The 27,093-nt window shown below is 39.5% G+C and overlaps 1 protein-coding gene, 1 long non-coding RNA gene and 1 other non-coding gene across 11 annotated transcripts; 2 read left to right on the forward strand and 1 right to left on the reverse strand.

Annotated features, from left to right (window-relative positions):
- Window positions 1-15,871: 15,871 nt before the first annotated feature.
- LOC110865389 (probable protein phosphatase 2C 12) lies at window positions 15,872-18,946 on the reverse strand. 5 transcript variants are annotated; one of them, XM_035980856.1, is made up of 7 exons: window positions 18,600-18,946; window positions 17,822-18,027; window positions 17,584-17,755; window positions 17,172-17,505; window positions 17,039-17,089; window positions 16,833-16,964; window positions 15,872-16,359 (listed from the first exon to the last, which is right to left on the reverse strand). In XM_035980856.1, exons 2-4 carry the CDS (start codon window positions 18,020-18,022, stop codon window positions 17,348-17,350), a joined length of 531 nt encoding a protein of 176 aa, XP_035836749.1. In that variant the 5' UTR covers window positions 18,023-18,027; window positions 18,600-18,946; the 3' UTR covers window positions 15,872-16,359; window positions 16,833-16,964; window positions 17,039-17,089; window positions 17,172-17,347. The 5 variants fall into 5 exon arrangements, with proteins under 5 accessions (XP_035836749.1, XP_035836748.1, XP_021970328.1 ...); XM_035980855.1 differs by having other exon boundaries at window positions 17,822-18,094; window positions 18,719-18,945; XM_022114636.2 differs by having other exon boundaries at window positions 16,872-16,964; window positions 17,822-18,094; window positions 18,600-18,945.
- Window positions 18,947-19,177: 231 nt separating this feature from the next.
- Window positions 19,178-22,304, forward strand: LOC110865390. Of its 5 annotated transcripts, none has more exons than XR_002550583.2 (7): window positions 19,178-19,657; window positions 19,830-19,954; window positions 20,021-20,062; window positions 20,150-20,453; window positions 20,534-20,592; window positions 21,403-21,733; window positions 22,029-22,304. It is a non-coding gene; the product is annotated as an uncharacterized LOC110865390 (transcript). The 5 variants fall into 5 exon arrangements; XR_004874559.1 differs by having other exon boundaries at window positions 19,178-19,639; XR_004874560.1 differs by having other exon boundaries at window positions 19,181-19,657; window positions 19,913-19,954.
- Window positions 22,305-24,956: 2,652 nt separating this feature from the next.
- LOC110863951 lies at window positions 24,957-25,497 on the forward strand. The gene is made up of 2 exons (XR_002549493.2): window positions 24,957-25,085; window positions 25,217-25,497. It is a non-coding gene; the product is annotated as an uncharacterized LOC110863951 (long non-coding RNA).
- Window positions 25,498-27,093: the final 1,596 nt, after the last annotated feature.

A 27,093-nucleotide genomic window follows, 5' to 3' on the forward strand; every position in this document is an offset into this window, starting at 1 on the left:
GGTTGTAATTCTAGTTGAATAATTAATATTCATTCCACATACAACGTCCTGTACCTAGGGGGTCTCATCTGTTCAATTTACTCTTTAGCAAATACTTCAAAAATAAAAACATTTAATTAAACTACAATGGAAACATTTTAGTCTTTACAATCCACGACATACAATTTAAAACATACTTATAAAAGCAACAATAATAAAAGGAGATATTAGTCTTCAGTGGGGAGCCTTGTCTCTAGCCAACTATTACTTCTTCGAAGTGACGTATATACTAAAAGTTAGCTATGATGAGTGAGTCTAGTTTAATCAACCAACTATAACTTTAACAATTAGTGGTCAACAAACATTTCACAGAATTAATCACATAAAATAGCACAATATACAACAAACACTATAGTTTAACACATTTGAAATTATGTACTATGTGTATATAATGCACACCATACTCTACATAGTTCATCAACCACTAGCAAGCAACAAATGCATTGCCACTATCATACGCCTCCTAAGTAACCGCCTATCATACGAACCCGTAGACGGCCTCGTAGGTAACCGCCTGTACTGTGCAATATGCATACTATGAAACTTTACATTTCATAACTTTAATGCACTGTCACTTACAAACTGTACCTTCACTTTAGCAACACCATTTCTCAGTGTATCACATTTTAAAGAAAAATATTATCACTTTACTTTGAAAACTTTGTGAGTATGCACACCACTCCGAAACAGTAAAGTAATAAGGGTCTAGAAACTCACTTGTCTGTTATCAATAATTGTGTGCTACCGTGCCTAGAATAACTCAGACGTCAGTTTATCTGCACAAGAATTAACACATGATACCCTACCACTTTCTAATATTATCACATGTGTGACACCGCAGTACTGTCGCTAGTGACAGGGTCATGCCCACATAGTTTCTACGTCCATTGTGTGGCTCTTGGTAGTGTTGCCAACCTAGTCTCGCTGGTGACAATGCTGATCAACACATTGTACCCTAACTCGCGTTAGGACTTGTCATCCACAATGCCGCTGACCTCCTCCCTTGTGACACTGAGAGTGTCGCTAGCTATCGACACTAAGAATGTCGCCACTATCACCCATGACACGTGTCACCAATCATTAGCAAACCTTAGATCTACACCATCAGCCCTAAAATTAAAAAGAATCAAAGACTTACAAAAAGCGCCAATCATATATGTCTAAACCATAAGAAATAGACCAAATTACATGCAACTGCAATAGACGTGACACCAACAATTGAAGTAAAGATCTAAGCAACGGTAGACACATATAAAAGAATGAAGCACAAACCTTTTGACCGATTTCCACTTCTTGAAGAAAGTCAGAGCGGTACATTTGAGGAAAAAACAGTGATTTATAGTGAACACGTTCACCAACACCAACATCGTCTACCTTCAATAACGAACTTCTGCGATTGCTGCCTTACGACACAAAACACCAGCCAACCATGGCCTCTCAAATCTCTCTCTCTCTCTCTCTCTCTCTCTCTCTCACACACACACACACACACACATAAGTGTGTGGGTTATAAGATAAGGGCAAAGGTGGAAAGAAAATGCATGAAGAAGGCTTACTTGAACTTCTTCGAATCTTCGGTGAAGGGTTGATCGTCTCCTAAACTCGCAACCCAGGCCACTTGAGATGTTTATTTAACTCTGGTTATCTTTGTTCTAACTAAAAAATGACATTCAGAGCCTGTTCTTCTTGTTGGAGTTCCAAGAGGGTTTTCGGAACCCTAAACTCCATTGTCATCGCTGCCACGTTGAACCAAATTCCCTATGTTGGAACACCTCCACATCCTCTAGATATTTTGGTAACCGTAGGCGATGTCGTTGTTCAACGGCGCTGTTAGTCATTGCTATAGAACGGTCGACCGGAGGCCATGGCCGGCTACCGTTACTCTCCATCTCTATCTCTTCTCTATCTTTATCTATCTCCCTCATCTCTGTCATCGTTCTTTCATGACTCTTTCACTCTTTCTCTCTCTATGTCTTTGTTTTGTTCATATGAACAACCACCGTCCCCCCTCTCTCTCCAAAACATGTGGCCTACCCGATGATAACCCCACCCGTACACAGATGCATCGTGGCCTCCTCTTTCCCAGACGTCCTGCCACGCAGGTGGGTGCTAACCTATTTCTACTATATAAATCCATCGTTCTTTAATATGTATATAGTGACCGTTACTGATTTCCTTTCTCAAAAGTTATATGCCATTTCAAGTTAAATCTCAACTTTATAATTATATATGAGTAAAATGCACGGATAGCCCCTGTGGTTTTGTAAAATAACACATATAGTCCCTAACTATTGGAAATTACATTGGTGCTCCCTGTGGTTTGATAGTTTGTTACACGGATAGTCCCTGGAGTGGATGTCCGTTGGTTTTCTCCGTTAAGTGGATGTGAAATGACAAAATTACCCTTCATCTTCCCCACTTTATAAAAACAAACCCCATCCACCCAAACCCCATCCACCCCCCACCTTTCTGTCTGTTTCCCCCACCTACCTCCCACCTTTCTCTCTGTTTTGAATTCGTGAATGGTTTGCTAGAAGAAAATCATTCGATAACCAAAACTGGCATAATTAACCTACACTCAAAGTTGACTTTCTTCAAGTTCTCTCATTTTTTAATCTAAAAACAATAAAATCAAATAAACAAATAAATAAATAAATGGCCCTACCTCACACTATGAGTGTTTGACGTGAACACAATAACTTCATAAAAACAAAACTGATCTATGCAGATTAATGTAAAAATGACCTAACTAACCCTAACTTCAACCAGATGATGTTAACTGTTAAAGCATCAATTAACAGCAACTGTCACACCCCAACCGATGGCGGAATCATCGGGGCGCGGCACTGAGCGAAACAGATTGTTCAGAAGTTTCCACAACAACTATCATACAATTCAGTTATATAACACGTCCCATACCGTGTCCCAAATAATAAAAAGTTATCATAGAAATCAACTAAACAATATGGGAACTGTTCCGACAACTCAGATTCTTAATTATTACAGACCGAATTAAATATTGTTTTAAGACTTCTAGACGGCTAACTGTAGATCTTACTGACTACAGGTGCCAGTACAAGATCTACAGAAAACTATGGCCCTGGAGCAGGTATGTGGACACTGTCCTAAGGTCACAGGTTCCTAGAAGCTTATTACTGCCTCGCTTCCCTAGCACGCTAGTAGCTTAAACACCTGTCACGTACGTTAAAATAAAAGTCAATACATATAATGTAAAGGTGAGTACACAAGTTTGATATAGCATATAAAGTTCGAAAAGTTTACGCATAACCAAACACGTACACAAGGGCAAACGATGCATGTAAATTATCAACATGGGACCATCGATACCAACGACTTCGAGTTGACTGTCCGAGACAGTTCGCAATACATGATTACCACTGTAATCCATGCAAGTAATTGTCCTTAGCAACCCCCGTGTGAACGGGTGCTGAGTCCAAACTATAGTACTACGTTGCTAAAGCAGGCAGATAGCACTCCACGTGTAAACTTAATAAACAGCAATCATTTAGTCAAGTAATACATGCAAGTAGGTTAGCGTTCAAATAGTTTGTGTTGTTTGTGAATTTGATAGATTACGTATGTAACACCCAATAGTGCTGAAAGCAAAAAGGGATCGAGTATACTCACAGTGGTTGGTTGTGGGTTGAAGGGAGCACTGAGAATAGGTTAGCCTGAATAGTTCGATAACAATACAATGAGTAATGCGGAAAAAGTGAACAGTGGAAACTGGATCGGATAGACCATTCGATCGGACGGCTGTTCGATCGAGTGGGCTGTTCGATTGGGTTAAAGTCCGTTCGAACGTCCCGTTCGATCGGCCGGCTGGCTCGATCGGCTGGTTCTTTCAAGTGGATTGTTTCTTCCTTTGATGTGAAGGATGTGTTTGTGTATGATGGTTTGTACTTTTGAAGTTTTTGCAGCATTACCTTTCAAGTTGGCCGATCGAACAGTCCGTTCGATCGGTTGGTCCAACCGATCGGTTAGTTTTGCACACTTGGTAAATTGTCACTCGATCGGGTGGCATGCTCGATCGGGTGACATCCCAATGTTTCGAAGAGGTTTAGCGTTGAAGTGTAGTATCTCATGATTCGATGAGTAATGTTTACAATCGAGTGGCTCGATCGATCGAACAGAACCCTGTCAATATTACACCTCATGAGTTTGTGGGCCCAGATGCTAGTCGATCGATTAGCCTAGTCGATCGGCTGGCGTAGTCGTTCGGTTGGGCTGTTCGTTCGAATAGCCTAACCGTTCGGCCAGCCCCTGACCTGGTTAGTCCATCACCTAGCACTTGGTTATTTCCCGTTATTTTATTGATGTTTTAAAGATAGTTTGACCACAAGTTGAACCACAAAAACCTCAGCCTTTACTTTACTCACTGACTCGGCTGGAATCACCCAAGCTCGGTCAGGGAGCGTTCAAGGACCTAAGTTTAACGTTTAACTTGTAATCGGTAATCTCGGGGTAAAGTCCGAATCTTGAACCATGTGTTTGTTTAGAATGATTTATGGGTCGGTTCAAGCTTCGTTTTCGCCGGTTTGAGTGTAAAAGAGTTGAAAGATTGGTGAAAACCCGTCTTTCAATCCTTTTCCACCGTGAAATGTTAAGATCTTTGGAAGATTTTAAGTTGTTTATGTGGAAATCGGTTAGATTCAAGCTATTCATGTCGGATTGATGTCAATCTTAGTGTTCTTCAAGAACACCATGATGACATCACCCAAGAATGCTTAGATCTTTGTGATTTCACGGTTGGAATTCAGATTTTGAAAGATAGAAAGATGGAGAATCGATCAAGGATCAAAAACGTACAAAGACTGGAGTGAAATACTTACAGGTTTGAGAGAAATCTGAGAAATGGCGAGAATAGAAGGCTGGTCGGTCAGAGCTTTTCCAAAAGTGGAAAGCTTGACAAGGACAGCCCTATTTATAGGCTTCCAAAAGTGGAAAGGGGTTAGCTGATCGAACAGCATCCCTGATCGAGCGGCTGCCCGATCGAACAGCCTGTTCGATCGGCTAGCCTGTTCGATCAGATTGCCCTGTCCGATCGGCTTGCCTGGTTTTGAGTGTTTCGCGACGATTTTTGATATTTCGATTTCGATAGATTGAGGAGTAGAGTAGGATAGAGTTTCTATTCAAATTACTTTCAGTCCCAACTACTATATCTAACATACAAGCATCCTTACCACCTATTTTCAAAGTCGGTTTCGATTGTGTTTGATTATCCTTCGAGTCTCGATTGATTTGATTGATTCACCACACTCTTTAACATAAAAGTAACATGCACAAGTAACACGTAAGGCACACACACACGTATAAAAGCATTAAAATTATCCACACTTGAGTTCGATGATTGATTTGATTAGCTTGATTATTGATTGACTAGCTTTATTGCATTGTTACTTCCTATCATTCACAGTCGGTCGTTGATTCACAGTTCGATTATCGGCCGATTAGTTTGATTATACAACACTTACTCCACATAATATGAAAATCAAAATGAAACTAAAATAAAATTAATCTTTATTGATCTTTAATTCCAATAACAGTCAACTCTTGACTTTGACTTTGACCTTTGGGAAAACACGGGGTGTTACAGTCTCCCCTCCTTTAGGGAATTTCGTCCCGAAATTAGGCCGAGAACCGTACATCGCCGTGTGCTTTTACCAATTTGATGCTTCAGATCTATCTGAACAACTGCGGGTACTTGGCCTTCATGTCACTTTCGAGTTCCCAAGTGAACTCCGCGCCTCGTTTGCCTTCCCATCGTACTTTTACAATAGGAATGCGAGAGCGTCTGAGTTGCTTGGTCTGTCGGTCCATGATTTCGACAGGCTTTTCCACGAAGTGTAGCGTCTCATTGACCTGAAGATCGTCGAGTGGTATTATTGCATCGTGGTCGGCTACGCATTTTCGAAGGTTTGAAATATGGAAAGTCGGGTGGACATTGCTGAGTTCCTCCGGTAATTCGAGTTTGTAGGCAACTTTACCGATCCTTTCCAGAATCTTAAAAGGTCCAACAAATCGAGGCGCAAGTTTCCCTCTTTTGCCGAATCGGACTACTCCCTTCCAAGGTGATACCTTTAGGAGTACGTAGTCGCCAACTGCAAATTCGCGGGGCTTGCGTCGTTTATCGGCGTACATCTTTTGTCTGTCCCGGGCCTTCACCAAGTTTTCCCTTATCTGGTGGATCTTGTCAGTCGTTTCTTGCAGAATCTCGGGCCCAGTCAATTGTGAATGACCGACCTCGTGCCATACAATAGGCGAGCGACATCTCCTACCATACAAGGCTTCGAAAGGTGCCATTTCGATGCTGGAGTGATAGCTATTATTGTACGAAAATTCGACCAACGGTAGGTGTTTGCTCCAACTACCACCAAAATCGATAACACACGCACGGAGCATGTCTTCAATAGTACGAATCGTTCTTTCAGTCTGCCCGTCGGTTTGCGGGTGGAATGCGGTACTCAAATTCAGCGTCGTACCAAGAGCTGCTTGAAAAGTTTCCCACAATCTCGATGTAAACCGAGCATCGCGATCAGAAATGATGTCTCGAGGCGTACCATGATTCTTAATGATCTCGTCGGTGTAGATTTGGGCTAACTTGGCCACCTTATAGTCTTCTCGTATTGGCAGAAAGTGGGCTGATTTGGTTAGACGGTCGACTATAACCCAAATACTGTCGTGACCTGATGGCGTGGTCGGAAGCTTAGTTATGAAATCCATAGCTATTCTTTCCCACTTCCATACGGGTATCGGCGGTTGTTCGAGTAAGCCTGAAGGTCTTTGGTGTTCAGCCTTGACTCTTGCACAAGTTAAACAGCTACCAACATATAGAGCAATATCCCTTTTCATCCCAGGCCACCAGTACTTGTAGCGAAGGTCCTGGTACATTTTGTCTGCACCGGGATGAATGGAATATCGGGATTTGTGGGCTTCGTTCATGATGATCTTTCGCAAATCTGTCCTCCTCGGAACCCAGATTCGGTCCAGATAATAGAATATCCCGTTGGCTTTGCTCACGAGCTGAGTTCCATCGTGATAGATTCGTTCTTTCTTCAACGTACGCTCGTTAAGGCAAGCGTGTTGTGCTTCGCGGATGAGAGCTTCGAGGTTATACTGAGCCTGGATGTTTCGAACACCTATCACGTAATTCTTTCTGCTGAGGGCGTCTGCAACTACATTCGCCTTGCCTGGATGATAACGGATCTCACAGTCGTAATCGTTGAGAAGTTCTACCCATCGGCGTTGACGCATATTGAGTTCTCTCTGGTTAAAGATATGTTGTAGGCTCTTGTGATCGGTGAAGATCGTACACTTTGTACCATACAGGTAGTGTCGCCAAATCTTTAAGGCAAAGACAACTGCGCCTAGCTCAAGGTCATGGGTTGTATAGTTCTTCTCGTGGATTTTGAGCTGTCGAGATGCGTAAGCTATAACCTTGTCTCGTTGCATGAGAACACAGCCAAGTCCAAGGTTTGAAGCATCACAATAGACAACGAAGTCATCGCTTCCGTCCGGCAGTGTAAGAACTGGTGCATGGCACAGCATGTGTTTGAGGGTTTGGAAAGCAGTCTCCTGCGCGGTTCCCCACACAAAAGGCTTGTCTTTATGAGTAAGGGAGGTAAGCGGTACAGCAATCTTTGAGAATCCTTCGATGAATCGCCGGTAGTAACCAGCTAATCCGAGAAAAGAGCGAACTTCTGACGGATTCTTTGGCGTAACCCATCCCTTGACTGCCTCAATCTTTGCAGGATCAACGTGTATACCCCGACTATTCACAATGTGACCCAGAAATTGAACCTCCTCCAACCAGAACTCACACTTGGAGAACTTGGCGTAGAGTTGGTTTCCCTGAAGCAACTCGAGAACCAATCGCAAATGCTGCGCATGTTCGGCCCTCGATCTGGAATAGATCAGGACATCGTCGATAAATACAATGACGAAACGGTCTAAGAACGGTTTACACACGCGATTCATCAGATCCATGAAGACCGCGGGTGCGTTGGTCAAACCAAAAGGCATGACAACAAATTCGTAGTGGCCGTATCGGGTTCGAAAAGCGGTTTTGGGTATGTCTTCCTCTTGAATCCGCAACTGATGGTAGCCTGAACGTAGATCAATCTTGGAGAAATACTGAGCACCTTGTAATTGGTCAAACAGATCATCGATTCTTGGTAAGGGGTATCGGTTCTTGATGGTCAGCTTGTTCAATTCCCGGTAATCGATGCACATTCGGAACGACCCGTCCTTCTTTTTGACGAAAAGGACTGGTGCGCCCCATGGAGAAGTGCTCGGGCGAATGAAGCCTTTTTCAAGTAACTCTTGGAGTTGGTTTGAGAGTTCTCGCATCTCAGATGGAGCGAGTCGATACGGAGCTTTGGCCACTGGGTTGGCTCCTGGAATAAGGTCGATTCGAAAGTCGATATCACGTCTTGGAGGTAATCCAGGAAGATCATCAGGGAACACCTGAGGAAATTCTCGGACAACGGGAACATCCTTGACTTCAACTTTCCTTTTCTTGTCCGTCTCTGTTACAACAATGTTGGCCAAGAAGGCTCGATATTCCTTGCGGAGATATTTGCGAGCTTGAAGACATGACATGAGCTTGAGATCTTTTGCAGTAGTTTCACCATAAACACATAGAATATCACCACTAGCTAGCACAAAACGAATCATCTTATCGGAACACACAACTTCAGCATGGTTTTCACGAAGAAAGTCCATGCCTACTATGACATCGAAACTTCCGAGCTGCATTGGAATGAGATAAATCGGGAATATATGATTGTTGAGCTCGAGAGTACAATCACGGAGCACAGAATTGACAGCAATGGTTCTTCCGGTAGCGACTTCTACTTCGAAGGGTGACGAAAGATAAGAGCGCTTACGTCTAAGAAGCTTCTCAAATTCAAATGACACAAAGCAGTTATCGGCTCCAGTATCAAACAAACATGATGCATATGTACCATTCACAAGGAACGTACCATTGACCACGTTGTTGTCAGCTTGAGCCTGGCGTGCGTTGATGTTGAAAGTTCTGGCGTGAGCGGCTTGTTGTTGAGGCTGCTGTTGTTGTTGCTGGGGTTGTTGGGCTTCTTGTTTCACCACTCTGTTCGGGCACCGGTTTGCGAAGTGGTTAGGGTCACCACATGCAAAGCAGGTCCGAACATTGTTTGCCGGGGCCTGTGCAGCTTGAGGAGCTTGAGGAGTAGGTAGCAGGGCTTGGTTAACCGCGGCTTGAGCTTGCGTTTGACGAGGACCATAGCGGCAACTCGCAGTGAAATGCCCGTAAACGTTGCAGTGGGCACAGAAACGGCAGGCCACACCCACCGGGTGATGATAAGAACATGTAGCACAGAGTGGGTGGGGGCCGGTGTACGCACGCTTAGCCGGCGGCGCATTGATCACTGGCGCAGTGCGCTGTGGTTGTTGCTGTTGTGGCGGTACTGACTGAAGAGGAGCAGCATTGGTTGCGGCGGCGCAACTCTTGTTCTTCTTTCTTCTTCTCGAGGACTTGGAGGCTTGAGCAGTAGGGTTGTCGGTTGATGCGGCAGTCACTTGATGCAACGACTTGGATGGCTTATCCCAGACACCAGCCTTAACTCGCTTGTCGTTAATCTCGGCAGCGAGTAGGTAGGTTTCCTCGATTGATGCGGGTTTGGCGGCGAACACAAAATCTGCAACACAATCCGGAAGAGCACGGATGTATTTCTTGATGGTCATCTCGGGAGTCTTGACCTGGTCTGGACAGATAATGCTCAGTTGTTTGAAACGGGCGGTGAGACCAGCGTTGTCGCCCTCCTTCTGCTTGATGGTCCAGAACTCATCCTCCAACTTTTGGCGTTCGTGGGGAGGACAGAACTCGTCCAGCATGATAGCCTTCAGTTCCTCCCACGTCAGCTCGTAGGCAGCGTCGTTCCCGCGCTTATTCCTTTCGGCTGTCCACCAGTCCAATGCCCGCGACTGGAAGACACCGGTAGCATTGAGAGTTCGAAGATGATCCGGGCATCCGCTTTGACGAAGGGTAACTTCCACAGAGTCAAACCAGTGAAATAAGCCTGTAGGGCCCTCTTCACCGGTGAACTCCTTCGGTCCACACGCCTTAAATTGCTTGAAACTGAACGGGGCTTTGCTGGACTCAGTGAGGGTTCGGGATTCTTCCGACGACTCGCTTGTGTTTTCGTACACCTCACTGACAGCTTTCGCTACAGACCTTGAGATGAGCTTGGCGAGACGTCGGTCTCTCTTTTCCTGACGGGAAAGGTTTTGGCGAGTTCTTGATGATGACGACATGGTCTGCAATAGACATCGCCATAGGGCTCAACACAACGAATTCGAATTTCACTCGTCTTAGTTTACTAAAGCTTAGAATCACGTCGCATCTCACGTCACGTAACACATATAAACACATAAGCACATAATCATAGAGGCACATAAACACAGAAGCAATTAGAGCACATAAGCAATTAAGCAAATAGAGCACTTAATTTCCTAAACACGTACGCACTTTTATCTCAGAGGCTGTCAGAAAACAGAAACCTATAACCACAAGTCGAGTGTCGTTCGTTTTGCATATCGGATAGCATCACATTGTATCGTCTAACTTAGTCGTATAGCGTAGCATAGCACACTGGTTTCGTTTAGATCACATCAACAGGGATTTGAATCGAGATAGGATAGCAACAAAAGTCACGCAGATTGATAACAAATGGAGTAATCAACGAATCTTAAAACACGTAAACAGGTAAATCATATAAAATCAACGAAGCAACACTCAAAATCGGAAAATGGATTGTCTGCGGCTACTAGACTTTGACTAACCATGGCAATTTAACTATTCACAGTTGACTTGTCGTCACTTTCGACTCTAGGGGACATGTTTCTGCCTCGATTCTTGGGCATTATGCATGCGCATTCTAGGCCATACTCGTGAGTTCAGGTCGTTGGAGTCCGTCAATTGCCTTGGCGAGATAAAATAAAGTTGGAATAACTGCCAAGGTTAGGGTTTCACCCCTAGCTTAGCAATTTCTTCCTTGTTTTTAGGAAAGTTTTCATCAAATTACGGGTTTCAGCCCGGATTTGGTATAATTCTCCCCCGTTTGTTGATAGAAATTCGCACAAAATAATTGGCAAAATTTGTAATTTAGGCAGGAATTCGCGGGTTTCACTCCTAATCCTGTCCAAATTACGAAATTTGGCTCGGAGTTCGGATGTAATGATAGAATAGAAGGAAACATCATAAAATAAGCACATAAACTTGGTCTCTTGGTTCCTAGCTATAGTCTAGGTCTCTAAGACAGCGATCCGGACTAGATCGTGTCTAACCTAATTCCCTATAGTTATGGCTCTGATACCAATCTGTCACACCCCAACCGATGGCGGAATCATCGGGGCGCGGCACTGAGCGAAACAGATTGTTCAGAAGTTTCCACAACAACTATCATACAATTCAGTTATATAACACGTCCCATACCGTGTCCCAAATAATAAAAAGTTATCATAGAAATCAACTAAACAATATGGGAACTGTTCCGACAACTCAGATTCTTAATTATTACAGACCGAATTAAATATTGTTTTAAGACTTCTAGACGGCTAACTGTAGATCTTACTGACTACAGGTGCCAGTACAAGATCTACAGAGAACTATGGCCCTGGAGCAGGTATGTGGACACTGTCCTAAGGTCACAGGTTCCTAGAAGCTTATTACTGCCTCGCTTCCCTAGCACGCTAGTAGCTTAAACACCTGTCACGTACGTTAAAATAAAAGTCAATACATATAATGTAAAGGTGAGTACACAAGTTTGATATAGCATATAAAGTTCGAAAAGTTTACGCATAACCAAACACGTACACAAGGGCAAACGATGCATGTAAATTATCAACATGGGACCATCGATACCAACGACTTCGAGTTGACTGTCCGAGACAGTTCGCAATACATGATTACCACTGTAATCCATGCAAGTAATTGTCCTTAGCAACCCCCGTGTGAACGGGTGCTGAGTCCAAACTATAGTACTACGTTGCTAAAGCAGGCAGATAGCACTCCACGTGTAAACATAATAAACAGCAATCATTTAGTCAAGTAATACATGCAAGTAGGTTAGCGTTCAAATAGTTTGTGTTGTTTGTGAATTTGATAGATTACGTATGTAACACCCAAAAGTGCTGAAAGCAAAAAGGGATCGAGTATACTCACAGTGGTTGGTTGTGGGTTGAAGGGAGCACTGAGAATAGGTTAGCCTGAATAGTTCGATAACAATACAATGAGTAATGCGGAAAAAGTGAACAGTGGAAACTGGATCGGATAGACCATTCGATCGGACGGCTGTTCGATCGAGTGGGCTGTTCGATTGGGTTAAAGTCCGTTCGAACGTCCCGTTCGATCGGCCGGCTGGCTCGATCGGCTGGTTCTTTCAAGTGGATTGTTTCTTCCTTTGATGTGAAGGATGTGTTTGTGTATGATGGTTTGTACTTTTGAAGTTTTTGCAGCATTACCTTTCAAGTTGGCCGATCGAACAGTCCGTTCGATCGGTTGGTCCAACCGATCGGTTAGTTTTGCACACTTGGTAAATTGTCACTCGATCGGGTGGCATGCTCGATCGGGTGACATCCCAATGTTTCGAAGAGGTTTAGCGTTGAAGTGTAGTATCTCATGATTCGATGAGTAATGTTTACAATCGAGTGGCTCGATCGATCGAACAGAACCCTGTCAATATTACACCTCATGAGTTTGTGGGCCCAGATGCTAGTCGATCGATTAGCCTAGTCGATCGGCTGGCGTAGTCGTTCGGTTGGGCTGTTCGTTCGAATAGCCTAACCGTTCGGCCAGCCCCTGACCTGGTTAGTCCATCACCTAGCACTTGGTTATTTCCCGTTATTTTATTGATGTTTTAAAGATAGTTTGACCACAAGTTGAACCACAAAAACCTCAGCCTTTACTTTACTCACTGACTCGGCTGGAATCACCCAAGCTCGGTCAGGGAGCGTTCAAGGACCTAAGTTTAACGTTTAACTTGTAATCGGTAATCTCGGGGTAAAGTCCGAATCTTGAACCATGTGTTTGTTTAGAATGATTTATGGGTCGGTTCAAGCTTCGTTTTCGCCGGTTTGAGTGTAAAAGAGTTGAAAGATTGGTGAAAACCCGTCTTTCAATCCTTTTCCACCGTGAAATGTTAAGATCTTTGGAAGATTTTAAGTTGTTTATGTGGAAATCGGTTAGATTCAAGCTATTCATGTCGGATTGATGTCAATCTTAGTGTTCTTCAAGAACACCATGATGACATCACCCAAGAATGCTTAGATCTTTGTGATTTCACGGTTGGAATTCAGATTTTGAAAGATAGAAAGATGGAGAATCGATCAAGGATCAAAAACGTACAAAGACTGGAGTGAAATACTTACAGGTTTGAGAGAAATCTGAGAAATGGCGAGAATAGAAGGCTGGTCGGTCAGAGCTTTTCCAAAAGTGGAAAGCTTGACAAGGACAGCCCTATTTATAGGCTTCCAAAAGTGGAAAGGGGTTAGCTGATCGAACAGCATCCCTGATCGAGCGGCTGCCCGATCGAACAGCCTGTTCGATCGGCTAGCCTGTTCGATCAGATTGCCCTGTCCGATCGGCTTGCCTGGTTTTGAGTGTTTCGCGACGATTTTTGATATTTCGATTTCGATAGATTGAGGAGTAGAGTAGGATAGAGTTTCTATTCAAATTACTTTCAGTCCCAACTACTATATCTAACATACAAGCATCCTTACCACCTATTTTCAAAGTCGGTTTCGATTGTGTTTGATTATCCTTCGAGTCTCGATTGATTTGATTGATTCACCACACTCTTTAACATAAAAGTAACATGCACAAGTAACACGTAAGGCACACACACACGTATAAAAGCATTAAAATTATCCACACTTGAGTTCGATGATTGATTTGATTAGCTTGATTATTGATTGACTAGCTTTATTGCATTGTTACTTCCTATCATTCACAGTCGGTCGTTGATTCACAGTTCGATTATCGGCCGATTAGTTTGATTATACAACACTTACTCCACATAATATGAAAATCAAAATGAAACTAAAATAAAATTAATCTTTATTGATCTTTAATTCCAATAACAGTCAACTCTTGACTTTGACTTTGACCTTTGGGAAAACACGGGGTGTTACAGCAACACTGAAGCAAGTTTCTAAAGTTATCAAATTGATGGTGTTAAAGCATCAATTATTAGCTACAATCTTTGTCAATTTAATAATTTCAAAAATGCATGAATGGAAAACAGATAAAAGAAAAAACCCCAACTGAGCCAGTGGCGGATGGTTTCCGTTCAGATTGCTGTGGAGTCATCACGGATAAGATCTTGGGAGGTGGGTGGTGGTTAATGGTGGGGGAACAGAGAGAAAGGCGGGGGGTGGGTGGGGTTGGGGTTGGGGTGGATGAGGCTGTTTTGTTTTTATAGAGTGAAGAAGAAGGGTAATTTTGTCATTTTACATCCATTTAACAGAGAAAACTAACGGATATCCACTCCAGGGACTATCCGAGTAAGAAGCTGTCAAACCACAGGGAACACCGGTGTAATTTCCAAAAGTTCGGGACTATAAGTGTTATTTTGCAAAACCACAGGGACTATCCGTGCATTTTACTCATTATATATTAACCTTATTATATCTAAACACATCAGCACATAATGATATTAGATTGAGCCGCTAAACAGATCGTGTAAGCGTGTTGGTAGGTGGAACCCAAAATTTTTTCACAATATGACATGTTTAACATGACTTTTTGTTTTATTTTTGTTTATCAAATTAATACTTACAAAATTCTGAATTTGCACTCTATTATTTTTGAAGCAACCATGTTAAAGCTATGTCAGTTTATTTTTACACTTTATTGTAATCGTCCTTCTTATGTGTTACATGTTATGTAGAAACTTTCAAAATTTGGCATAAAAATCACCTAAAAAGTTTAAGTAATTGCATAAAACACATTTTACATAAATGGGGTAAAATGGTTGACATGGATACAACTTGTTTAACTAGATGTGTATGTGGATAAACGTGTTTAGACTATACCATGCTCTGCAAATTTTGTGTCAGGTTTATATCGTGTCTGATATTCACACCCGCACAGATGGTCCAAAACAAAAAGGGTGCGACAGGGCCTAGAATAAAATCTAAAAACGAAGCGGCAAGGCCTGGGCTGGTTTTGTCAGTGACTCAAGTGTATTTTTTTTTGTATCATGCACATCAAGAATAATCAGGACGCAGGCCAAACTGGGTTGCTTGTGCAGCGTGGGCTGGGCTGTTGTGTTTTACAACATTTAAAAAGTTAACTAGTTTATTTAATTCTGTTTTAAATGCAGAAAATATTTTGAAAGTTTATGAAAATAATTTTTTTTCTAGTAATATTGATTTTAAATTGTATAAAATAATATTTAAACAAATAAAAGTTTAAAGTCTCAATATGTATCGTTATGGGAGTGATGGTTTACTTAGGATTTGGAGGATGGGTTATCTATAATACTACTAGTGGGGAACCCGCGCCTTACGGCGGTGTCGAAAATTTTCCTTAGTTTCTCGTTCGTTTCATTTTATGTTGGTTATGAATCACTTACAAGACTTAGTAATATCATGACTAATAATCTTGTACAAATAAGTGAGTAAAGCATCAACTTGAAATGAAAAAGATTGGTCTTGACTTTACATGTTTCTAACTCATTAAGATCAGTATCCATGTTATCCCCTTTTTCTACATTTCACATATAATTTCTAACTTTTAAAATTGCATATAGAAAGTATTGCAACCATGATGTGATGAAGGACCAATAAACATAACTCTTGATGGTAAGTGGAAGGTTTGACAGTATATGGTCTCCAATATGATTAGTGCCGAGATCTCTACACAAAAATAAAAAAACTATAACAAAAAACTCAAGCATCTAATAAGAATGATTTAGAAACATTTTGACAAGACTTAGTACGGATCTCCTTAGCTCGATCGGCCCAATGAAGGGTGATATCCGCGATCATAACCGTATAGCAAGGCCCGCCGATAGAATCTTTAAACCGTTGAGTGAGTTTTGCGTTCCTATAAGGAACATGTTTCTTTCCTTCAACAAGAGCGTTAATGCAACTACTAAGAGCAAGTAACGATCGGTTAATGTTGGCGCCCTCAAGTGATCTCAGTGTTCTTTGATCAGTTGCGTGGGCGCGCTCTGAGCCCGCTAAGTCAATCAACGACAATTTTCCAACTCTGTTTATGATGTTACATTCGTCTTTCACTCTATACTCAACCATAACCTGATTCATACAATATAAAAGTTTATGGTTAACAAGATCAATAGTACAGTTTGACTTTTTATGGTCAAACCAACGGAAACGGAAGTGATTAGACTTAGAGAGCGATTTCTGACATGTAGTAGTTTGTGATATTGATGTTCAAAACTAATTTTGTTTGAAACTTAATGTGTTAATTTTTTTCAAGTTGGAACATGAATTTTGTATGACCTCAAAGTCAAAGTCAAAGTAAAAAACCTGTAAATGTACGGTTTCCTCAAAATTCAATGAAGTTGTTACCCTTTTCATGACTGCACATGAGTTTCGTATGACCTCAAAAGTCAAAGTAAAAAACTTGTAAATGTAAAGTTTCCTCGTATTTACAGAAGTTGTTACTCTTTTTTTAAGATTGGACATGAGTTGCGTATGACCTCAAAAGTCAAATGTCAAAAACTTGTAAATGTACAGTTTCCTCAAAATTTAATGAAGTTGTTTACTCTTTTCAAGATGAGCATAAATTTTGTTTGATCTCAAACCAGAAGAATAGCATGGGAGCGTGACGATGTTTCATTGGCTCGAGTTGGTTCTGTAGTCCAATTACGGTTTCCTTGTTGAAGCAACATCATGACCTATAACATACAAATTCACACATCCGAATTATAAAGAAACTAAAATACGTCTTCTTGACTTTAGAAAAAATCACCTCATCAGTTGAATACGCGCGATACTGAGTGAGCCCTGCTGCCACGATCCCCTATGAAACCAAATAAAATTTGCAAAATCTTTATAAAAAGATCTCCAATACAAAGATTTAAACTTTAAAATGAGATATAAACCTGTTTATCTTCTTTAAGGATCAAAGGACGTCCGGGAGAAAGCGAATCTCGAACGGTTTCATTATAAAAAAAAATAATGAATAAATACACAGATCACACATCTTTAAAAAAATAACATATCATAAAGGAATAAATACACAGAAGAACGTTATAACTTGCATCTATATACTCAATACTCACTCTTCTTCATTGTCCTCAAATCTGTGATCTGCTGATAGATAATATAGGCTTCCATCTGCAGATTCAAGTATGCAGCGGGAATCACCAACTGATGCCACAGTAACTATGAATCCTTCAATAATTACAAAGGTGACTGTTGTTCCCGACAGTTGACCTGCAATCACGACAACAAGCTATTAGGAACCACCGTATTTATCAAACTGATTCATGTGATCTAACCAGAATCCAGTACCTTTCTCTTGAAAATCCTTATCCGTTTTCACAAATCCGGCCACAAAAGCCCTAGGCAAAGCCCCAATCCATTCTTCGCGGTTCAGGTCCGGAGGAATAACACTCAAAACATTATTCAAAAGATTCTCTTTGGTATATATAGCTGCTGCAGCCCTATTATGGCCATCAAGTACCTGCAAAATGAAACTCATTAATAACATATTCCAAATTCAAATTGTAAAAAACACCAAAAATCATACCCTAAACACAGAATACGTAGTAACACCATCTCCCAACACGCGTTGGCATTCGATCTTAATCAACATGAAATCTTCCCCTTTCTTCGACTGATTCGCCTGACCGCTAACAATCTCCGGCCGCCCAACCTTCTCATTGGCCAATTCACGCTTCAACAACACCGATAACGGGACCGTCTGATGCTCGCCTTTATTCGACGACATTTCCTCTGTCCCTTCGTAAATCCAGATTTATAGATCTATAAGTTCAACCTTCATAACATTTTCAACAAAAACCTAAAAAACATGCAACAAACAAACATCATATAATATCAAATTGCAACTATCATCCAGCTCAAATATCAGATTCCAAATCATACATGATGATTAACAATTTCAGTGAATTGAACATGAAAATGACATCGTTTTGATGCACGAAAACCTGATTATCGAAGAATTTGAATAATCAAATAGGAAAATAACAAATCGAATCAAAAGTATGTGAAATATCTTTTAAAAAATATTATTAATAAACTGAGCAAAATGAACACGAAAACGGCATCGTTTTGATGCATGATAACCTGAATAACGAAGAATGCAGATAATAAAACAGAAAAAACAACAAATCGATAGCTTCGAAAAAATTATTGTTAACAAATGGAGTAAATTACACACGGAAACGACATCGTTTTGATGCACAAAAACATGATTAACGAAGAATATGAATAATCAAATAGGAAAACCAGACAGATCGGACCCAAATAAAATCAAATAATAATAAAGGAACAAACTTTATTCACACCCCTGTTGTTCACCACAAGATCTGGATGAATGGCAGAGGGTGATAGAACCGGATTTTAACCCTGAAGTTTGGACTGTAAGTCGAACTCGACAGAAACGGGTGCACGTGGTTTGGTTTACCGGTCGTCTTCTTCACCCGATATGGTGTTAGGTTCAATCATGATATGACATGCCGGAATCATCTCCCATGTCAGCAATTCAACTAAATAAAACAAAAGTAAATACAAACAGGAGATCAATTGTTTCTTAAACAGGATTCAACACCATCGTAGTTTGGATTTGATAAGATAGAGAGAGTAGGAAGATGAGAAATGAAGCGCATTCTAATCACCACCATGGCAGTTATAGCCATAAAGAAAGATAGTGAAGAGCTGGCTATAATAGACAATGAATGCAGCATTCAATCCTGTTGCAAAATCTCAATTATAGCCTTAAGGTGTCTTAAAAATAAATCCATATCTCTCTTGAATTGGCTTGCACACTCTTGTATATCTTGCTTCAAAATTTGTACAGATGATAAAATTACCATCTTGTACATTAGATTTTGCTTTATATAAAACATTTCATATGTACAAAGTAGTAATTCCCAATTTTATCACTTTTTCTTCCCATCCTGCCCCTCTCTCCCTCGACTGATACTCATTCACACCACAGCCACTGAATGCAACTGAAAGCCATTAAGACGCCAATGATAAGTCGGAGGAAGCCAAAGGTCGGACGGAACATTAATACAATTGATTGTTGTCTCCTTTTGACGCACACCATTTATTTTCCTCTCTTGTCTCTTTGGTACAACATTCATCAGAGCATTCTTCTCAAATTTCTTAAATCAAGGAAGCAAAACGAAGAAGAAAATCAAGCGTGAAAATGGTTTGGCTTCTAGGTCTCCTGAAGAGTTGATTCCAGAGGTTGATCATGATGATGGATTCTAACCGAAGCAGACGACGTTACCAGTAGCACCTAGGGTTCTAGCAGAACTCCGGCAAGTTGGATCCGTCGTGCATGTCCCATTTTGGTGTAGATCGATCGTCAAACACCGAGGTTCTCTGTAACACCAAGGTTCTCTGTAACCCTAATCTAAAAAAACTTTGTTTTTCGTTTAATTTGTATACGAACCCTCAACTATTTCCTTCCAAATTCTTTCTGGGGTTTGAGTGAAATCGTCAAAATTTCATGCTTTTGTTGACATTTGTTAAAGCTTTCTTGACAGTTTTTGTGTACAATGTTCCAGGTTTCTTGATAAATTGGCATCGACTTTTTGATTAATGTAGACTAATTGAACATTAATCCAGCTTCAAATCTTGATCTTGGCAGGCAATTGGAAATAAAGAGTTTTGTAGTAAAAAATAAGCTGAGGTAAGTGCAACTTGCTCAAGTTTTGGAATCTCATTTTATGCTCACACACATTCCGTTTCATATCAGGGAAAAAGGAAAACCGAAGCATGTGAAACAAATGAAACCAAGGTTAGCGTGCGAATATTACATATATTTTCTTGTTTTTTAAAACTAAATTGGGTAAATATTTATATATGTTAATAATTTAACCGGTAGAAGGCGAAAGTATCCGAGCATGAGGAGATCGGAGTTTGTACGGTTCCCGAAAGCAGCAAAGACCAACATTCAAACACAAATGGAAGACAAAAATCTAAAAGTCAATCTAATTAGTGTCATGATGGTTTGCGGTTGCATAAACAGATTGTGCCAAAATGTCAATAGATCATCATCGCTCATTGCTAATATACTTGGTATCAAAAGGCGCTAAGCGAAAGCAAAAATTGATAACATTTTCTCCAGTTTCTTACGATTTCAGTTGGAGTTGTGTATGCAGACACTAGCACAAAGAAACTCCATAGCTGTAAGTTGTTTGTTTTGGCCCAGACAACAGGTAAAAACTTGTGTACATGTACTAATGTGTTGTTTGACTCACACTTTCAGAAAGATCGTGTCCGAGCATTGACAATGACCGCAAGACAAACAATGGTTGAGATATGGCGGTATGTATTATATGTCCACTTTATCGATTCCAGTTTTTATATTCGTTGATCACAATATGGCGGTATGTATTACATGTCCACTTTATCGAATATGGCGGTATGTATTATATGTCCACTTTTCTTACCTCTGATAAGTTTGATTATTATATTTTGGTCGTTTGAAGGAGGAAAGATGGATATACTACTGTTTGTATAGTGGATATTCATTTTCGTAACTTGATTAACCACTATAGGGGTGAGGAATTAGGAGACCAACCAGAAGACAAAAACGCAGGAATGGTTTCCGCTCTTTGGGAATTTTGTTTGCAAACGGAATCTAAACAATGGAATAACACACCATTTCACACTATCAAGAAGGAATTCACAAGTTCTAAGTTTCAATTGTTTCTGAATTTTAAATTTTGTCGTATTCTATATCCATACGGGTTTAGATTATAAGTAAATTGTTACTAAATCGTTTTGGGTTCAAGTAAGATAAACGCAGGCGTAATTCATTTTGAAAAGTTTGGTCATTTTAGTTCTTGTTCAAATTGCTTTTTAGAATTAATATAAGATTATTGTCTGATTTAGTTTTGTTGTTCGGATTCAAAGAAATATCCATTGAAATCCGAAAGCAAAAGGGTTGTTTTGATTCAATATGGAAACACCATCTTGGTGTTGGGTGTCCCACCAAAAGGAAGAGAAAGAACACAGTGGGTTAATTAAACAAAAGAAAAGGGTTTTGTTGTCTATTGTGTTCGAACGGAGCCAAAGCTAATGCTATTTGGTTGGGTTAGACATGTTAAATTAATAATATGTTTTTTTTCGCAGCCCGGTGCAAGACGTTGCTGATTCATGTACAGCCGGAGCTGCAACAAATGTTATTTTCGGGCTTGCATAGGGATACAAATCTGTTATTATTCCAATTTTTGCAATAGCTATTAGCATTTTTGTGAGCATTAGCCTTGCACCCATGTACGGGATTGCGGTTGCTGCTCTTGGAATGCCGAGCACCATTGCCACCGGTCTAGCTATCCATGCTTACGGTCCGATCAGTGACAATGCTGGCGGCATTGCTGAGTTGGCGGGCATGAGCCATCGCATCCATGAGCGGACCGATGCACTTGATGCTGTTGGAAACACAACTGCTGCTATCGGAAAGGTGATTATATTTTTTTTTATTTGTTTTAATGTATACATCGGCTCGCATGTATTTATACAGTTACACTAGGGGTGTGAACTTCTGACACCACCTGACAACACAACACAACACAACACAACACAACACAACACGACACAAACCTAACATGGAATTTGCGGGTTTGGGTTTACTCTAAATGGGTTCGGGTCAGTTTTAGGTTGAACCCGTTTGGGTTTATAAACTATTAAAGATTGTTACATAGGTTTGAATACTTGAATAAAAAAAATTGGATTTTGATTAATTTTGAAATGACCAGGTTGCCCTTGTGCCTGGAGATGCATTTGGGGATGACAGCTGCATCCGGATCTCATATGCGGCATCCCTCTCCGACTTACAAACCACTGCTGACAGAATCAAAAAACCTATCCTCACACCCTCAAGGCTCCTTCAAATATCTGATTGTTATTTTGCATACTGCAAGACATATTAATAGTGTGTTTTCCTCATTTGTAATTTATAATGTTATATAATTGCTATAATATAACTGGTGGTTTCAATTTATAATGTCAATGTCACTCGTGACATTTTTTTATTTGATTAGGTGTGTTGATGTAATTATATTAGCCATGGCTCACTTAATCTGCATTTCCCTAGGCTTTTGCAATGACTGGTTGGAGAGTTGGATGTATTGTTGGTCCTAAACACTTCATTGCTATGTGTGATAAAATTCAAAGTCAGGTATAAGAATCTTATTCATTTAAACAGCATGCTATTATATCATATCAACCATGCCTCACTTAATCTGACCCGTACCAAATTGACACTTTTTTTAAAGCAAATTTTCATTTTAACGGGACATCTAGAAAGATATATCATAAATCTAAAAATTAATATGTTTGATATTGTGAGTTTTTATTCCATGAATATGATATTATATGATAAATTAATGTGGTATTATATGATAAATTAAGTTTTTAGTGGGAGTAAAGGGTGTAATCCTTTTTTTCTGTATAAAAGGGTCTAAACTATTTTTATTGGATTAGAGTTATATATTAACTTTTTAACGAGGAAGGATGACGTATGCATTAAAAATATACTTTAAAATGTTTATGTTTTAACGTCATCATTTGTAATAGACATCATAACTGAATACGATATAAATTGGGACACCCGCCACAATGCGCGGACATTTCAACTAGTTCTACAAAAACTCCTAATTGTAAGAAGTGTAAGAAGAATTTATAGAGTGACAAGTGTCCAATAAGCTAAAACCTAAACCTACTACGTCATCACCCAAAACCTAAACCCCCCCCCCCTCCGCCCCCCCCCCCCCCCCCCCCCCCGCAAAAAAAAAAAAAAAAAAAAAAAACTATATTTCACAAAAAAACCTAACCCCCCACCACCACCACCACCAAAAACCTAAACCCACAAAAAAGAAAATTTAAAATTCATGCTTAAGTGATTGAGGATTCTCAAAATATTGTTGGTTTTAAAAGAACGTATCTTTATTTAGTATATTAACTAATTAAGCTATTCATTCAACAATATTCTAGTTTAGGATAAAAATATATTTTACTTATATACTTCATTTTCTCTATTAAAAATATATCCCTGTAGTAAATGCAATGCGTTGGGAAAAAAAAATGTTAAATCATCATATTTAAAATTAGCCTAAATAAATAAGTCAAACTCAATCAATCAATAATAACAAAAAATCATCTTAAAAGTTATCTAGATTTCAAATTTATCTAGTTTCCATAATAAATTTCCCTGGAAAAAGAAAAAACCCCTAAAAACTCGTCTCCCGCCATACTACCACCATAAACAAACCATCTAAATATCCACGAATTTAACTAGGTTAAAAAAATTCAAACCCACAACTAGATAAACTAAACTAATCACTATGGGTGATGCCGTCACCATCACTACCACCACCAGCACCACCACCACAACAACCACCGCCACCACCATCACCACCGGTGGCAATGGCAACAAACGCATCTCTCATACACAAGTAATATATATACATATACACTTTATGTTCTAATATATATTTTTTTTGCTATTTAAGTTTGGTTTTTGATGTGAGAATTTTAATGCAGAAAACACGTGTTGGAGTGCCACAATGGGTTAGAGTTATGATTGATATTATGCAATTTCAAGATTGCAAGATTCACTTGAACACCAAGGACCATAAATTGGATAGGTTTTGTATCGATTGTGTCGGATCGTTTTGTAGTCAATCTTGTTCGGATCATCAAGGGCATGAGCACGTCAAGGTATTATGTGATCTCTTAAACATAAACATATATTATTATGTATGATCAAGTTCATGTTTGTATGATTCACACATGAATAACTTGTGGTTCATTACTTGTTTGGTAAAACTTGGATTGTTAACTTATAATTTGAGACTTGTATAAAAAGCATACAAAATGATTAAAATTTAACAAAAAATAAAAATAAAAATGTGTCAACTTAATGAGACACGAGTCAATTTTGTTCAGGATTGAAGGACATGAGCACATCAAGGTATTTTATGATCTCTTAAACATGAACACTATATATTCTTGGGTATGATTAAGTTCATTTTTGTTTGATCCACACACACAAAACTCGCGGTTCATAACTACTTCGGTAAAACTTTGCTCTAATCCAATTCAAGATGATTTGGCTGGTATAAACATTCAGTTTGTTGGCTTGCTCAAATAAATTATACAACCTAGATTTTTTTTTCAATAATTTGATATTGTTGTTAACTTGTTATTTGAGACACGTGTTGAATGCAAACCAAACGAAGGCTCAACTTTCATCCCGAGTTGATGATTAGGAGTGAGCTCAGCTCTTGTCGGTATGATATCGAGCTAGAGTTGATTCTATTTAGCTCACCCGTTAAACAACCCTAACAGGTAATTACCTTTTACAAAAAAAAAAAAAAAGTGCTTGTTTGACCATAACATTATGAACCTGAAACTGACCAGCCCATTTTGTCACCTTGATCATCTAAATCAAAGTAGATTATATTTGGATGAATGGTGCCACATATTCTAACGGTGATGAATTATGAAGATTCGTAGGTATCTATTACACGAGGTGATAAACCGACCAGATTTCCAGAAGTACTTTGATTGTTCAGGCATTCAGGTTAGTAAAGTAACAACTTGATGAAGTTTATTATATTTTCGAGTATCATATCATGTATGTGCAAAGGTTAACAAAGGATGAGGCGCAGGGTTATCAAACAAACAAGAACAAGGTGTTGTTCTTGAAGAGCAGGAAGGATAATCAGCAACAACAAAACAATAAGGATCGTAGGTGCAATATTTGCAACCAGAATTTATTAGACGCGTCTTACTGCAGCATCCAGTGCAAGGTATTCTAGTCTGCCTATCTTCGGTTTAGGTTATGTTTTATCACAAACGGGTCAAAAGTCAACTAAGTTGATTTTTTGTACATAAACATTATAAATCTTTTATTTATAATATATGTATTAAAATTTGACAGATTTTTGCAATAACAAGTGAAAACAAAGAAGGGTCTGCAGTTGATGACAATGTGTTACATAATGCAAGTGAAGAACCTACCTTAACACCTTGCAGGAATAATCGACGAAAAGGGTTTCCGTATAGGGCACCACTGTTTTGAACAATGTAATTCCTAGCAGATGATAAACGAGTGCTCTATGTTATGACTATCTCAGACTTGATATCTTTAATCGTTTATTTGATCCGTGTAGTTGACTCGTAGTCCTCACATATCGGTTTTTTGTCATATCATCTTATTTATGCTGTTTCTAAGGGCAGGCAAGGAATAACTAGTAAGATTACTGTTGTTAAATGGTTCTCTTTTCTGGGGAGAACAAGTTCAAGACACACAGGCATATATTTGCAAAATGTGCAAACTTCCCTTCACAAGGGTCTCCAATTTTTTTATATGTTGTTTCTGAAGGGATATAATGTTCCCATTTTCCCATTTCTGAAGGTATATCAGGCTTTTTAGGTTGTACATGCAGATAACTTATAGCTAAATTTTCGGTAAGGAAATCTACAACATAAGAGAAATATAATATATATATAGGGTAAAATTCTTGTACAAATAATCTTAACATACTAAACATACAAATTGAAGGAAAATTCAAAAAGACAAGGTGGCATTTTTGTAATTATCAATAACTATCAAAGTTACTCTACAAATATACCTAAAAAAACCTAACCACTCCCCCCACCCCCAAAAAAACCTAAACCCCCACCCCCCCACCCCCCAAAAACCTAAAAAAACCTACCCCCCCCCCACCCCCTAAAAACCTAAAAAAACCTAACCCCCCCCCCACCCCCCAAAAACCTAAAAAAAAACCTAACCCCCCCCCCCCCCCCACCCCCAAAAACCTAAAAAAAACCTAACCCCCCCCCCCCAAGCTAAAATGCTAAAAACTAAACTCCCCAAAAAACCTAAAAAATCTAAAAAAATAAAAAAAACACACAAATTATTTTATTTTATTTTTTTAACATTTTTTATTAAAAAATCGCTACTTTTAGTAGCAGCAAAAAAATTTTTTTTTTTTTTTTGCTAACGAAATGTAGCGATTTTTTAATAAAAAATGTTAAAAAAAAATTGTGTTTTTTTAGGTATTTTTGGTTGTAACTTTGATAGTTGGTGGTAATTACAAAAATGCCACCTTGTCTTTTTGGGTTTTCCTTCAATTTGTATGTTTAGTATGTTAAGATTATTTGTATTTGATCTTTTGCCTATATATATATAGTGAGTGTAAAATACAATATTGCTTAACGTACGAGCGTACGCTATGGAAATTACGCATGTTGAAACATAATTATGCATGTTGAAAGGATGAAGATTCCGAGTTTGTGAATGAATGAAGGTTCCGAGTTTGTGAAGTAGATTCCGAGTTTGCTAAAGAGATTCCGAGTTTATGAAGTAGGTTCCGAGTTTGTGAAGTAGGGTTCCGAGTTTATTTCAACATACGTTATTAGGGTTTTGAGTTTCACAATGTGCGTAATTTCACAGCATACGCTCGTACATTAAGGAATATTGTACGTTAACTGGCCTATATATATATCTATATATTTAAGCAACATGTCACGTACGAAAAGCGGTGCTCTTTTGCTTTAGACTGTCACCTCGGCGCACTTCTCACTTTTTAAAAACCAAGTTAAAAGCGCATCAGGTACGTGCCTAGGCGCTTTGAGTGCAGCACACCTGAACCGGATAAAAAACCAAAAAAAAAAAAAAAACCCAACTGAAATGCAGACTGAACTAATAAGATATCTTTCAAATTTGAATGATTTTTCAGATCTAAATCACTTAACCGGTGGTTATACAAAAGCAATTGAGGTGAATGAAAGGAAGGTTGACTCACGATCTGC

This window comes from Helianthus annuus, chromosome 12, assembly GCF_002127325.2.
Source record: "Helianthus annuus cultivar XRQ/B chromosome 12, HanXRQr2.0-SUNRISE, whole genome shotgun sequence".
In the NCBI taxonomy this organism is placed as follows: Eukaryota; Viridiplantae; Streptophyta; class Magnoliopsida; order Asterales; family Asteraceae; genus Helianthus; species Helianthus annuus.

Bases quoted from the DNA above. Each gene is read 5' to 3' on its own strand.
- LOC110865389 (XM_035980856.1), bottom strand. From the start codon at position 18,022: ATGTCGTCGAATAAAGGCGAGCATCAGACGGTCCCGTTATCGGTGTTG. The intron at 17,756-17,821 runs GTATGATTTTTG...TTCATTTTGCAG, and splicing joins CTACGTATTCTGTGTTTAGG to GTACTTGATGGCCATAATAG. The intron at 17,506-17,583 runs GTACTGGATTCT...TCGTGATTGCAG, and splicing joins TAAGGATTTTCAAGAGAAAG to GTCAACTGTCGGGAACAACA.